General features: G+C 45.1%; 1 protein-coding gene across 2 annotated transcripts in view; it reads left to right on the top strand.

Moving 5' to 3' along the window:
* EPB41L4B (erythrocyte membrane protein band 4.1 like 4B) overlaps positions 1 to 14,661 on the top strand; it is a 149,334-nt gene that overhangs the window by 64,417 nt on the left and 70,256 nt on the right. For both annotated transcript variants that reach the window (XM_030920308.1, XM_030920307.1), the window contains exons 8-15: positions 835 to 922; positions 1,091 to 1,179; positions 1,470 to 1,539; positions 1,633 to 1,802; positions 3,743 to 3,852; positions 5,783 to 5,813; positions 9,170 to 9,203; positions 13,273 to 13,337. In XM_030920308.1, coding sequence (XP_030776168.1) covers positions 835 to 922; positions 1,091 to 1,179; positions 1,470 to 1,539; positions 1,633 to 1,802; positions 3,743 to 3,852; positions 5,783 to 5,813; positions 9,170 to 9,203; positions 13,273 to 13,337 — 657 coding nt within the window. The remainder of the gene's footprint in view (positions 1 to 834; positions 923 to 1,090; positions 1,180 to 1,469; positions 1,540 to 1,632; positions 1,803 to 3,742; positions 3,853 to 5,782; positions 5,814 to 9,169; positions 9,204 to 13,272; positions 13,338 to 14,661) is intronic.

Genomic DNA, 14,661 nt, shown 5'->3' with positions numbered 1-14,661 from the left:
CACCCTTGAACTCTGGAGCTTAGCGTGACTTTCTCTTGTCCCTCAGCCATTCTGAAAAGCTCCTGTGACTATTTTAGTGGAAGGTGGCATTAGTCCATTCTCATTGTGTAACACTGAAGCAATGTAAATGTCTGTGGGTATGGCACACCCCACCCACACACTTACAAATCCACTGTCCTCCCTGCAGGAAGCCATCATTGGCAGTCTGTAGTCTTTTCCTTTTGCATTTACATATACAACATTGTTTCATTGTTTCCTTAAGTGATCATGTTGTAAGCACTGTTCTGTGCTTCTTTTCTTTCTTTCTTTCTCTCTCTCTCTCTCTCTTCTTTCCTTTTCTTTTCTTTTCTTCTTCCTTTTTTTTTGAGATGAAGTTTCACTCTTTTTGCCCAGGCAGCAGTGCAGTGACACGATCTTGGATCTCGGCTCACTACAACCTCCGCCTCCCAGGTTTAAGTGATTCTCCTGCCTCAGCCTCCCAAGTAGCTGGGATTACAGGCACGCACCACCACGCCCGGCTAATTCTGTATTTTTAGCAGAGATGGAGTTTTACCATGTTGGTCAGGCTGGTCTCGAACTCCTGACCTCAAGTGATCCACCCACCTTGGCCTCCCAAAGTGCTGGGATTACAGGCGTGAGCCACTGTGCCCGGCCTGTTCTGTGGTCTTTCTAGTCAATTAACAGTAAGTTCTTGGGAATCTTTTTGTATTACTATAATTTGGTGTCCCTCATTGCTTTAATTGCTGCATAACGTTCCATAGTAAGGCCGTGCCCTTCAGAATCCTGTGGGCTTACAAGTTGCAGTTTACATGTATTTCCATTGGTTTTTCTAAGGGGAAAGAGCCCTGCCCAGGCGGAACTCTCCTATCTGAATAAAGCGAAGTGGCTGGAAATGTATGGGGTAGACATGCACGTTGTCAGGGTAAGAACTGTGTGCGTTTAAGTACTTTGGTTTTACAGTTACTGAAAAATGTATGAACATTATGCAAATAAAATAACTTGTGGTGAGGAAACTGTTTTTGCATTTTGCATTCTGCTGTGTGACGACCTGTTAGAACCCTCTACCGATTGTCACTTCGTTTGTTTGTAGGGAAGAGATGGCTGTGAATATTCTCTTGGACTGACCCCGACAGGCATATTAATCTTTGAAGGAGCTAACAAAATAGGCTTATTCTTTTGGTAATTTAGTTTTGTCTAATATTAAAAATGTCTTTTCCTATTTTGTGGTGGAATTCTATGTGATGGATGATTATTGAGGGGTATCTGCAACACCCAGATTCATCCTCAGAGCACGTGGTGCTGCTGTTGTGGGTCTGTGGCAGTTGCACTGAAACTTCTGGATAATCACACTTGAATGAATGTTGTTTTTTTTTTCAGTCTAAGCTTTAAAAGTAGAAAGGAAACTGCTATTTGATGTGTAGATGGTTTTACTGCAGATTGTACTTTTAAAATGCTTTCTGTCTGACTAGGCCTAAAATTACCAAAATGGATTTTAAAAAGAGCAAATTGACACTCGTGGTGGTCGAGGATGATGATCAGGTAGGCCTTGCTCCCGTTTCTTCCCCTTTGCTGTGAAAATCCTGCGTCAGTGTTGCAAATGCCCACTCGAGGCCCTTGTGCTTCCTCTTTAAGGGACGTGAGCAAGAGCACACGTTTGTGTTCCGGTTAGACAGTGCCAGGACCTGCAAACACCTTTGGAAGTGTGCAGTTGAGCACCACGCGTTCTTCCGACTGCGGACGCCAGGAAACAGCAAATCCAATAGATCCGACTTTATCAGGCTGGGCTCTCGCTTCAGATTCAGGTAGGGAGCCATTTCTGCAATACGGATCACGTCTTCTGAAGGAGGGCAACTGTGATTTCTTTCTTGTGTGCGAGTAGAGTGATGAATTTGTGTCCAGAAGCTTAGGTTGTATGTCCCGTCCCCACTTTTCTTAAGGTGAGTCACTGAGCCTCTTTTGATGCTCGTTGATAAAATGGAACTAATAGCAAAATTGTTAATAACTGACATTTAGCCAGAGCTGTGCTGTTCAGTACAGTAGCCACTAGCCACATGTGGCAATTTAAGTTAATGAATATGAAATAAAGTTTACAATGTAATTCTTCAATATCGCTAGTCATATTTCAAGTGGCCAAGAAGCCACATGTGGCTAGTGGCTGCCATATTAGACAGTATCGACACAGGACACAGGATCATTGTGAAAAGTTCTGTTGGCCAGCACTGTGCCGGAACTGTTCATATACCCTTAATAAGGTAGGTTGATTATCCCCATTTTACAGGTAAGGAAACCAGGGCCAGAGCTATTACGCTTAATAGTGGTAGAGCCGAGATTCAACCCCGTGAACTCTGGCTGCTAAATTTCTAACTGCTATTGTATTGCCTTTTGCATGCCAGTGTCCAGAAATTTGGGATGGTTAAGAATGAGAGCACATATCAATGTGTGTGCATGTAACCCAGGGTAGGATGAGTAGATACTTGAATCTGAAAAGAGCCTGCAAACATCGAGAGCTTATTCTGATATATTTTTGCTTATCATCCTAAGACCATTCTTCTCAGAGTGTATGAAAACTTTCTTGGTGTTAAAAATGAGAACAGCAACCTCATCTGAGACATTTGCAGTCAGAATCTATGGGTATGTGTGTGTGTGTATGTGTAAGGCCTGGCAGTATGCATTTAAAATGCACTCCCAGGGTTTTTGAAGCCCATTTACATTTGAGAATCGCAGTTACGATATCTAAAACTTCACATGGTTTCATAACCTCTACCCACACATGGCACATCCCTGAACTCTATTTAAATGTCAAAAGATTTGCTCATTTCAAATATTTCTACTGTGCAAGGAAATGGCTACGAACTTCTGTTTAAAGAATTATTTTGTTTTAAATACTCCAAGGGGTCGGGGGTGGGGTCGGTGGGGGTCAGTGGTGGGAAGACCAAGCTCTTTTTGAGAAACAGTCAAATCCCAGGGTCCTGTGGAGGATGCAGAGGTTACCGGAGATCCTCTGCAGGATGCTGGTGTCTACTCAGGGTGGAGTGAGGCGGGAAGGCCAAGTCAGGGCAGTTGCCAAGGCAGGCTTTTCTCTCCTGGGAGGAAGCTGCCCCAGGCTTAGTCCCAGACCATGTTCCTTTCTGCTTGTCTAGAAGTGTAAGAAGGAAGGGAGTTTGGAGAAGAAGAGGTTGCCCCTTAGAGGCACGCAGAGCGGGTGACAAATGGTGACTAAGAGCAACTGGAATGAAGCAGTTGAGGGGTAGATCAGATGAAACCAGCAACCTCCTGGAATCTGCAGCGGGGCATCACATTGGTTGAAACCCAAAAAGCCTTAGTGAAATCAGTAATGTTTGCCTTGGCAAAGCCTAGTTAAGTGGGTATTGATAACAGTCTTTTAAAACATGGGTTAAATGTCTATGCAGTGTGTTCCGTGAAAAGTTGTTTTATGTGAAAATCGATGTTCTCTTAATGAGATGTTTCAAACCTGCTTGGTTTTTGCAGCCAAGTGGCTGATACCTAAATTGCAGGTTTTGTCCTTTGGTGGAAATATCTGGCCCTGGACTGTAGCCTGGACTTGGCAAAGGAGATTTTATTTCCAAATGGAAGGCTAAACTTTGTGTTTCTTTACCCAAGTGAGTTCAGGCTAAGTTGAAACGTACATTGGAGCTCTTGGAAATAAAAGTGCACTTTCAAAAACATGTAACGTACTGAGATTCTGATATTGATAACACATAAGAAAATATTTACTTCCCAGTGGGCGGACAGAATATCAAGCTACACATGGCTCCAGGTTACGAAGAACCAGCACCTTTGAGAGGAAGCCTAGTAAACGTTATCCATCCCGGAGACATTCAACGTTCAAAGGTTGTGTGTTTTTCATTCTGCCTTGAAATTTTACATTATGCTTGAGTCATTTAAGCCCTCAAGGAGCTTGGTCAAGCAGCTTATGAAGAAAGTTCCCGCAGTTCTCCAGCCTGGAGCTTTTGGAAAAATAATCTCAGTGGTGTTCTTTTAATGGGACCTGGCCTCTTCTGCCATCCCTCTGTCATTAGTGTTTCCCTCGGATGTGTTCATTTATTTCTTCCCTTTCTCCGTATTTCTTCCCATGTGCCTCTTAGCTTCTTTTAGACCTGGGCTCAAGCCCCGGGACCTCAGGAATATCATAGAGAAACACCTTTCTTGCCTATAGAAGATACTATATCTCCACCATCTTGCAATTTTAAGTGCGGACATCAGGCCCATGCTAACTGGAATTCTGACCACGTACAAGTAGATGAAGAACTGTTAGATACTTGACTCAAGTCCCACAGTCAGTCCAAACTTTCCTCACACTTAAATGTAGCCAGGGCCTAGAATGCCCGCCCTCTTCCCGTCTCCAAGCCCTCTGAACCTTGTCTATCAGTTACAGCCGAGGCCTCATACCTGTATGAGACCTGGAGCACCGGACAACTCAGTCAGTGAATGAGCAAGCCAGGCTCATTTCTGTTGGATCGCAGCCTCCAGATCCCATCTCATAGCTCTTCTTTTTCTACACTAGATTGCTTCCCCACTTAGGATGCCCAGTTAGCACTCAGTGTTGGCTCTTTTATGGCAGAGCCTCTGCACTCCCAGCCTCCTGGCCCCTCCTGTATATGATTTCCTTGTGGCCACTCCATGCATTTTTCTTGGCTCAGGACTTAGTGGGCCTCCATGGGACCTGGTACCTCTACCTGTTCCCTTCTAGAGTCTGTAACTTCGTGTTCCCCACCATTCTTTCCTTTATGAACCACCAGCGCAATAGCATGACTACCTGAAATTCTTCTTCACTCCCAGCTGCTTTAGTGGAGGAAAAATGCCCACAGCACAGGAAATAGTCCTGCCATTCGAGAGAGGCCAGGGGATGGGAGCGTGTCCAGAGAAGGGCAATGGGTTGATGAAGGGTGGCCACAGTGCCCAGGAGGAAGGGGCCAGAACACTCTCTATTCTGTTCCGTGAGGAGGATTATGCTTGTGTGTGTAGTCCACTAGGTCAGAGTTTTCCAGAAATAGCCCAGTGTAAGGAACAATTTTCCAAAGATCAAAAGAGCTGTCTCAAGATAGCAGTGTACTCCCAGCCCCTACAGGTGTATACAGCACAAAGGGAGGGACCCCCTGGTGTGGCTATCACAGAGGGGAGTGGACATCCTGTGGCTTGACCCCACCAGATGGCTTTAGAGATCTTCTGGGTCCCAGGGTCTGTGATTCTCTTCCCGGTCCCTCTTTTCTGTCCCTTATTTCACTGACGTTTTTCCAGCCAGAGTTCTAGCATCTTCTTTGTGAGGCTTTTAATGATTTCCCCTGCCACATATATCCTTTTAAAATCAAAATGGAGTGTAATAGGCTAAGCTGTACCTCATCCCCCAGACTCTGTCCACACAGACCCTCACGGCCGCCCCGAGGCCCCTCAATCCAGACCCACGCTTGTATTTCATCCCTGATCACCGTGTGCTGTTTTCCTTTTACCCTCTTCTCTGTATCTGCCTTTCTCTGTCTCTAGACTGGGAACTTCTTGAGAGCAAAGATGTGTCTCTTTGTCCCTGCCTCCCAGAGCATCCAGCCCTGGGAACCTGCTGAGTGGATGGTTGCTGAGTGAATCAGAGGGAGTCATGGTTTACTCTCCCTGAGGAAAGGAGAAGTAGCCACCGTGCAATTCTGCCTGGGTTGGGGTTGGAACGGCTCTGTGATGGTAGAAGTCTCACGTGGCCATTATCTGTCATTGCATGGTGAAAGTGATAAAGTTCTCTAAGATGTCATAACTTTCTGTTTTTCTTTTACAGCAAGCAACCCAGTGATAGCAGCCCAGCTCTGGTGAGTGTCCCTGAGCTCTAGAGCACAGCTCTCCTCTCTAAGGATCGTATTTATTTACAATGTTGACTTTTTCCTTACTACAATGAAATCAGAAAGTACGTCATCTGGTAATTTTTTTCCCCCTTTTTCTGCTGCCTGGCTATTCCATGCTCATGGCTTTCAATAAGTACACAATATAATGTTCCAAGACAGTTTGGTTTTTTTGGAAAACACAGCTGCTTTATTTGAGTAGCTGCGTGCTTTATGATAACAGTGGGTGGGAAAGGTAGAGGCCTGTGCACAGCACCGTGTGCTCATGGCGTGGCAGGCAGTGCTGGGAGAGGAAGGCCGTGCTCGTGAGCTAAAGCTGGACGAGAGCAGATGTTAGATTTGCTCAGTGACGTGCAGGTTTTACATCATAGAAGACATTAAACACCTTTACTGAAATTCCTGCAGGAAAAGGAACTTATCACAAGAGTGAAAATTGCCAGCACAGGATTCAGCAAACATTTTCTGTAAAGGGCCAGGTAGTCCATGTTTGAGACTTTGCAGGCTCTGCTGTCTCTTTCACAGCTACTCAGCTCTGCTGTTGTAGCTAGAGAGCCACCGTGGAAATATGTAAATGAGCGAATGTGACTGCATTCTAATAAAACTTTACTTATAAATATCAGTGGGCCGGATTTGGCCCAAGGGGTGTAGTTTTTACAGGCCTCTTCCCTGGCACAGGTGTCCAGGGTCTTGCCTGTATAGTAGAATGATCTGGTGAGCTATAATTATCTGAAACATCCTCCCCAGCCACACCTCAGGCTCATTGAATCAGTCTCTCAGGGTGGGACTCATATAGCTTGTTTTTAAAGCTGCCCAGGTGAGTCTGCCCAGCATATACCTCTCTTGCTCTCTCTGAAACAACTGCTTCTCTTATATGAGTTTTGGCTTGTTAAATAGACAAGCTGTCATGTGAGAGAACCACAGACTTGTGTTGTTTGGACCTTTGGTCTGAACTTCAGCCACTGGTAGGTAGCCCAGGTTCGTTAGCCTCTCAGTCATCCTGGGCACAGGTCTCAAGGCAGCTGAGAGGGTGGTCTTTGAGATGGACACAGCTTGACTGTGCCATGCACTGTCAGGACAGTTGGCAGAACGTGGCACGGGGTGGAACGGGTTGCAGATACCCCTGTTAGCGAGGAGAGCCCTGGCTGGGGCATCAAGAGCCCTCCCTCTAGGTACCAGCTGTGTTCTAACCCAGCTCTGGAGACAGGCCTTCCTACTTCTGGGCCTCTGTCTTCTTTTTTGCAAATGAGGAGGCTGGGCTAGATCGGTGTTTTTCCAAACTGTTTTACCCTCTGATTTTCACCCTCTAGAAGAAACCTGATGTCAAAGCCCAACATACAGAACAGACAAATGTGGAGGTCCCCTGGATGAGCTGAGTGGGGAGGGAGAGACCAGTTTCTGCCTGCTCTTCTGCCACTCCTCCCACCCCGTAGCTCCAGGGCACCTTCGAGGAACCCAGGGTTCTAGAGAACACAGCTGGTCCCTCATATGACACAGCCGGAAACTCAACCTCACATCTCTGATTCCAAATCCTACTTTCAGTGTCGTTCTGCCTTTTGTCTCTGGGTTTTGTTCTCAGCATCTGATGAAGGGGCTCGGGGTCCAGTTGAACTGCTTTTTGTCGCCCTCTGCCCTGGAGGGTGGGAGGAGGTTGCAGTATTCTGGATGGGGTTAAGTTGTAGGTCGCTAGATTCACCCCTTTTCTGGGATCCTTCTGGCAGATAGTATGCCAAATGGTATCTGTACCTTTCTTAGCCTGTCGGGGTGTCTTCCTTTTAATTCTCTGGGACTTGTAAGTTACAGCCCCAATTTCTTTCTTTTGCTGTCTAAGGTCGTGATTATTTTGCTTGTTTCTCCCTAATAAAATTACATTTTCCTCCTAGCATCTAGTGGAGATTATATATTGGGAACCAAAACAAACTTAAAAAAAAACATTCTGCCAAAAAAAAAAAAAGCCCTGGTAAATATACCCTTTAGGAACAAATGAGCTAATAACTGCTGTTCGCAGCTGTTCAATTGCCCTTCACAGCCTGTGGGATCCCAGGGTGAGTAGGATTGCTATGGGAGCCGTGGATGAAATTGTGCTCTGGGCTCCAGAGGTACTACTAGAAAAATAGCACCTTGCAGAACACTTAACTTACCTGATGAAGTCCAGCTGGAGGTGATCTGGCCCAGAGCCCAGATCTGTATACTGGTCCTCCTCGAAAACCGGAACACAGAACCATTTAGACCCCAAGCAAGACTTATAACGATGATCTGTTTGCTTCTCAGTGTTGGAGAAGCCAGCAATAACACTTGATTTCAAGCACACCTCCTGGCAATAATGGCTGCCTCCTCTGTCCATATGTATCTATATACACACATTTAAGATCATATCAGCCTTTCACTGTGGCTCATGCTTATAATCCCAGCACTTTGGGAGACTGAGGCTGGAGGATTGCTTGAGCCCAGGAGTTCAGGACCAGCCTGGGCAACATGTGAGATCCCATCTCTTAAAACAAACAAACAAAAAGATTCAATCGAAATAGGATCATGCATGAGGAGCCCTGAGCCTTTTCTCAGTCCCTCTAAGAGCCAAGTTGGTTTAGCAGAAAGAAGACAGGCTTTAGGATTCTGCAGATGTTGATTCTAGCCCTGGCTCCCACTGACCAGCCAGGCGACCCTGAGCAGGTTTCCCAACTCTCTATTAGGCAACCGTTCCTTTATCTGTAAAATGAGGTGGTCACATTTGTTGACCTCATAGCCTAGTTGTGTGAATTAAATAATAACAGATGTGAAGTTCCCAGTACAGAGTCTTGTTTGGAGAGAACATTCCAAAGTGGTGGCCAGATTGTTGGCAGTGTTTTAATAGCAAGGGGACCCACTTGTGGCTCCCACCACAGTACCCAGTGAGAGATGCTCAGGAGGGACTTGTGCCTCCCCCTGCAGTGGGAAGAAGCTCTGCACATCACTGGAGCTTCTGGTGCCAGTGTTGTGGGATGTCCCAGCAATGCCAGGGCAGGCCTGAAATGGAAGTGAAATTACTTGGTTTGCCCCACTGAAACAGGACCTCTTTTTTGCCACCAAAATAGGACATCGAGGCTGCATTCTGGAATATTTCCTACTGTTTGTGAGCTCTAAAGGGATGAGTAAAAGTGGCTGTCTGTGATTTTCCTTGTTATATGTTCTTTTAAACAGCCAATATATTTTTTTAAAAAGTCATTATGTGGACGCTTCTATTAGAGTATATAGCACATAGCAATAGTTCATGATTGTTGACTAAATCAGTAATAATGCCACTTTACAACCTAAGATATTTTTCTTTTTTTTTTTTTTTTCTGTTTTTTTAGCTCTAAAACAAATCCAGAAGTCCATAATTACCAGGTAAGAAACTGCTTTTAAATGTTTTCTTTAAATAAGGAAAATTTTTAAAATAAAATAAAACAAAAAAAAGGTTTTGTAAAGTTTCTACATTTTCTTTAATGAACAGTCATCATATTTATAATCAGATTTTGAGGAAATAATAACAATATTTGTTTTTTTTGAGAAAATGGTAAGAGGAGAGCCCTTTCCTTCTGACCCCTGCCGCTTCTTGGTCATCTGAACTGCCTGTTTTTCTTAACCTTGTCAACTGGCAAGCATCAGGGACCTATGTTTAAGTTTCTGGGTGGCCAGACACAGCCCCTTAGTGGCGTTCCAGTGAAGCAGCTTTTTGTCAAAACGTGTTTTAGGCCTAGGGAACATGAGTCCCTTGAAATGCGCATTCAGGAAAGGATGCTTTGGTCAAGTGTTTGGGAAATGTTGCATCTTTCATTCCCCTTCTTGGATTTTACAGTGTCCACTGAGGTGTGAAAGTACTGAGAAATCCTGCAAGAAAGACAGGTTTTATTTTTTTTTAATTTATTGTTTCCCCAGATTATTTGCGAATTGCTCCCCTCTCAAACCCCGATAAAAAAAAAAAAAAAAAAAAAAAAAAAACTAGTCTTGGGCTGGCACAGTGGTGTACATCTGTAGTGCCAGCTATTTGGGGAGGCTAAAGCGAGAAGATCACTTGAGCCCGGGAATTCGAGGCTGCAGTGAGCTATTATCATATACCACTGCACTTCAGCCCAGACGACACAGTGAGAACTCATCTATTTAAAAAGACAAACACTAGTCTCAGCCCCTTCATATCTTTTTAAAAAAACACTGGCCTCAGCCTCTCCCATTTTTTGGTGGTGGTGAACTCATTAACACGAATAGTCCGTGGTTTCTAGAACCTTCTTTGTAAAGCACTGTGCTAGGCCCATCGCCTGCAAGCAGGAGCGCAGGTACGTTTCCATGGCTGGCATCTTGCTCTTTCTCAGGACGGCCAACCAGGGCCTGTGCTGCCTGCCAGCTCACCCATGCCTGGTAGCATGAAAGGTGTGTGGTTTATAGCTCGGCCTGGATCAAGCACATTCTTCCTGAGCCACCGTGGGTGGCTCTCTCTGGCCATTCACAGCCTTGTACCACCTGGTTCCAACTTCTCTATTTATTTCTCACCACTCCCATCACGCTCCATATGTTCAGCTCACAGGGAATTGCATAATTGTTGTCCCATAATTTCTTCCCACCATTCTTTGCCCATGTTCGTCTGCCTGGAATTCCTTTGCTTCCTATCAGTATATTAAAGTGTCTGTCAAAGAGTCGGCCACGGTGGCTCATGCGTGTAATCCCAGCACTTTGGGAAGCCAAGGCAAGAGGATCACTTGAGCCCAGGAATTCAAGACCAGCCTGGCCAACATAGTGAGACCCCATCTCTATTTTTAAATAATCCCGAGTTCAAGTGATTCTCTTGCCTCAGCCTCCCAAGTAGCTGGGGTTATAGGTGCATGCGACCATGCCCGGCTAATTTTTACGTTTTTAGTAGAGACACAGTTTCACCATGTTGGCCAGGCTGGTCTCGAACTCCTGACCTCAAGTGATCCGCTCACCTCAGCCTCCCAAAGTGCTGGGTTTGCAGGTATGAGCCACCGTGCCCGGCCCAGGGTTCTTGAATCTTCTTATTCACTGATTGTTTTTGATTGTTTTTTGTTAAGGGGTTTTCAGGTGTGAGTAACTGAAAATTGTAGGGGACAGGTAATTGATAGGTAGTCAGTGCTTAAAGGAGAGAAAAAAAATTTAGAAAAGCAAAGCAGCTCAGCCCTGCCTGTGTCCTCTCTCCATAGCCCTGGGGTGTGTTCTCACTGTGCGTTTTCTGCTTAGAGTGAACATCAAGGCAATTGTTGAAATCAGATCTACTGAAACTCATCTAGGCATTGTTATCGCAACCTCATTGGCAACCACGGGTCCTTTGGACCTTGCCAGTCTTAGAGGTCTTGTGTTGTTCTATCAAGGGTTGGGAGTAAATTGACCGGGAAGAGAATGTCCTGAGAAGTGGCCTGATCGGCATGTGAATACCGTGAAGGGTATTCAAGAAGATGGTGTTGCAGCATTTATCTTATTTCAAGCACTGCAAGGTCAGCCAGCTGCAAAGGATGGATCTCTGTGTTCTCAATGAGGACACTGTTGGCATTTGGGGAGGGAGAGTTCTTCATTGTTTGGGACTGTCCCTGGAATTGCAGGATGATTAGCTTCCCTTTTCTCTGTTACTGTGACAAGCAAACATGCACACGTTCATTTCCCGTTGTCCTCTGAGGGATATGAGCGTACCAGTTGAGAACCAGCTGAGTTAACACTAAAATACTCCTTGACAGTTGAGAATGTGAATAAATTGTCAGAGGAGACCAAGGAAGTTTCCAAAATCTTTTTCCAGGTCTGTGGCTGAGGTTCCCACCTCTCTCTGATGAATCTGATTTGGCTGTGTTTAAAGCCAGAGAAAAACATAGAGGGTCCATTTCTAGGTCAGCCTTTCTCTATTGTTGAACAGCCAATGAATGGAACCTCATTCTGGGCCTGTCTATGTGATCAAAACACGTGGAACAGTTAGACTCTGGGCAAATCATCTAAACTCTGTGGGTTTCTGTACCCCCAAAGGAGAAATATTCAGAGATTGCACCAGGGAGATGCTAAAGCCCTGGTCAGCTCCCAGATCCTGCTACTGAGGTATTTTCTCCAGATTCCTTTTCCTGCAGCATGTCCTTCCGGGGGCTGTGCAGAGTCCACTTGCTGACAGGCGTCTTTGAAGGAGAAAGGAAAGGCTGCTGGAATACAGAACAGGCAGGGAGGGCATCTCAGGTCCATGAAAATGGAACGAACAGAACTGCTGAGAATTCTCTGTGCCAGAGAGCAGGCCACTGCTTGTTGACCAAAGCAGCCCGAGAAGGAGGGGAAGAAATAATTAAAAGAGTAACGGTGGCAAGACTGTAGTGACTTAAATGTCAGAAAGGCCTAATTTGCCCCTTGGGAGGTTGAGCCTTGAGAAACCGCTGACTTCTGCTGATGTCTAGGACCACTGCCCTCTGCAGGCCAAAAGTGGAATGGCAGGCTGCTACCTAGCCGGCTAGGGCTGCACCTCTGTCCATTTGTGAGTCATTGGTCAGGGTCTGTGTTCTCTTTATAAAATGGACAACTTCCTTCAAAATTAGCGGGGTGTGGTGGCAAGCGCCTGTAATCCCAGCTACCCAGGAGACTGAGGCAGGAGAATTGCTTGAACCCAGGAGGTAGAGGTTGCCAAGATCCTGCCATTGCACTCCAGCCTGGGCGACAGAGCAAGACTGTGAAAAATAAAAAAATTTTAAAAAAGACAACCTTCAGCCTCCTTCCTTCTCTTCTTTCTCTTTCTTCCTTCCCTTCTTTTTCTTTCTTCTCTCCCTCCCTACTTTCCTTCCCTCCCTCCCCTCATCCCTTCTTCTCAAACTCTCTCCCTTTCTCCCTCCCGTTTTATCAGGATGATAAGCGCTCTGGATGGTTTTGTTTGTTTTGGTATTTTGTTTTGGATTGCATTTTAGAAGATTATTTTTATTGCATAAACCAGGGAGAAAGAAAAAAACCTTCACCCACGGCCCTGCTGCTTCACTTAGCATCCCTGTCCAGTCCTTGCCTGCATGCAGATGTAACTGCTCCACATGGTCATTGTCATTTTCAGCAATGACAAAAATTGTTTCTGAAGAGAGAAATTGCCTCCCACTCTCCCCATCTCTCTGACACCTTCCGCCTCTTCCCTTGGGGAGATGAATACAGCCTGTCCCTGGTACTCCGGACGACCCCCTTCAAGGCAGGTGCTGTCACCTTCTAAGAGCAGCTTCCCAGCCCCTTCACAGGGAGCCGCCTCTGGAGAGGGCAAGAACTGGTGCTGGGTTCCAGCCCCCAGCCTTTGTCAGAGGGGGAAACGTGATCATCCTGGGAAACATCCATCCCCTAGCCAGGGTCTGTAGCCTTTCCATTAATAGTCCCCCAGCCCCTCGGGTGGATGCCAGTAACAGAGAAAGTGAATGAGGACCATTGAAATTAAAAGGTCATCAAATAATCAAGTTCGGTGTTTTATTTCTAGCCTCAGTATCATCCTAATATCCACCCTAGCCAGCCCCGGTGGCATCCTCACTCTCCAAATGTCAGGTAAGTGCTGGTGCTTCCAGAGCTGCACCTTCAAAAGCTCTCCTTTCTCTAGAAAAGTTCAGATTCTGCCTAGTTAGGAGTTGAAAGTCTGCATCAGAAACAACCCTTAAGGGGTGCATTGTCATGGCCGAGATGAATAAATTTTCAAAGCAAAGGTAGCCAGTGATGCGTGTGGATGTATCAAAGGTGTGCTTTGTGAAATAAAAAATGAATTGATTTTTAAAAATCATTCTGATCTCATATATTCTCGGTTTAGTTTTATGTTCAAGAAGTTACTGAAAATTTCTAAGTAACATTTTTCTGTCCTGAGAATTTGTTTACTTCAAATGTGATGAAAGCTTGGGGATTTTTGTTGTTGTGGGTTTTTTTTTTTTTTTTGTAAGGATTTTTTTTGGGGGGTGGGGAATGGGTTTGCCTTTTGTGGCAATCAATATTTTTTCCCTAGACTGAGGGGTCAGTTTTTCTGTAAAGGATCAGGCAGTCAATATCTTCGGCTTTGTGGTCGCTGTCACAACTCCTTAACTCTGCCATTGTACTTTGAAAACAGCCTGAGACAATCTATAAATGAGAGGCTATGGCTGTGCTTCAATGAAACTGATTTAGAAAAACAGTAGGATTGGGCCGAGGGCTGTCACTTGCCAACCTTGGCCCCAACCTACCATAATCCTTTCTAAGCCAACTGACATCTGCTGGACTGTGTTTATAGTTAGGCTTGAGAGGTTTTTTTTTTTTTTAAGGCTGGCTTTGTGAAGGCAAATGTTCCTTTTAAGATTTGAATTTTAGATCAGTCTTAATTGGTGTTTATGTGTGAAGCTATTTCAGAAACATAGTTGGCAAGTTCAGTTTGCATAAAGGTGAGGTTGCTAGCCTTTCTCTGAGAAATGGAGAATAAAATGATGGAAATAAACCCACTTAGAGCAAGGCCAAAAAAAAGTTTGCTGGGGAATTTTGTAACCCAACAGTGTGATTGTTTATAAACACTTGGTAGTCACTTAACTTTTTAAAGCAAATTAGGTGAGTGGAGTAATAATTCTAAATCTTGCTGTGTTTCAAAGGTGCTTTATTCTTCAGACATAAGAAGCAGAAGAGATTTATAGAAATGCTATTTTAATTAACACTGTTTTTACAAAAGTTTGTGCTTATCACTGTCTGTTTTATCATGTTAGTTTCCTTCTGAGGCATGGCCTAGCAGCAGGCCTTCTGAGGAAAGCCGGAAACAGTGCGCCTCTCCGGGGTGGGCCTGCTATTGGCAGCTTTAGTGTCATCTGGAAGCTTGTTAATGCAAATTCTCAGCCCCACCCCAGACCTACTGGATCAGAATCTA

The sequence above is a fragment of the Rhinopithecus roxellana genome, chromosome 16 (genome assembly GCF_007565055.1).
Source record: "Rhinopithecus roxellana isolate Shanxi Qingling chromosome 16, ASM756505v1, whole genome shotgun sequence".
Classification (NCBI taxonomy): domain Eukaryota; kingdom Metazoa; phylum Chordata; class Mammalia; order Primates; family Cercopithecidae; genus Rhinopithecus; species Rhinopithecus roxellana.
This window is presented reverse-complemented; position numbering and strand designations above follow the sequence as displayed.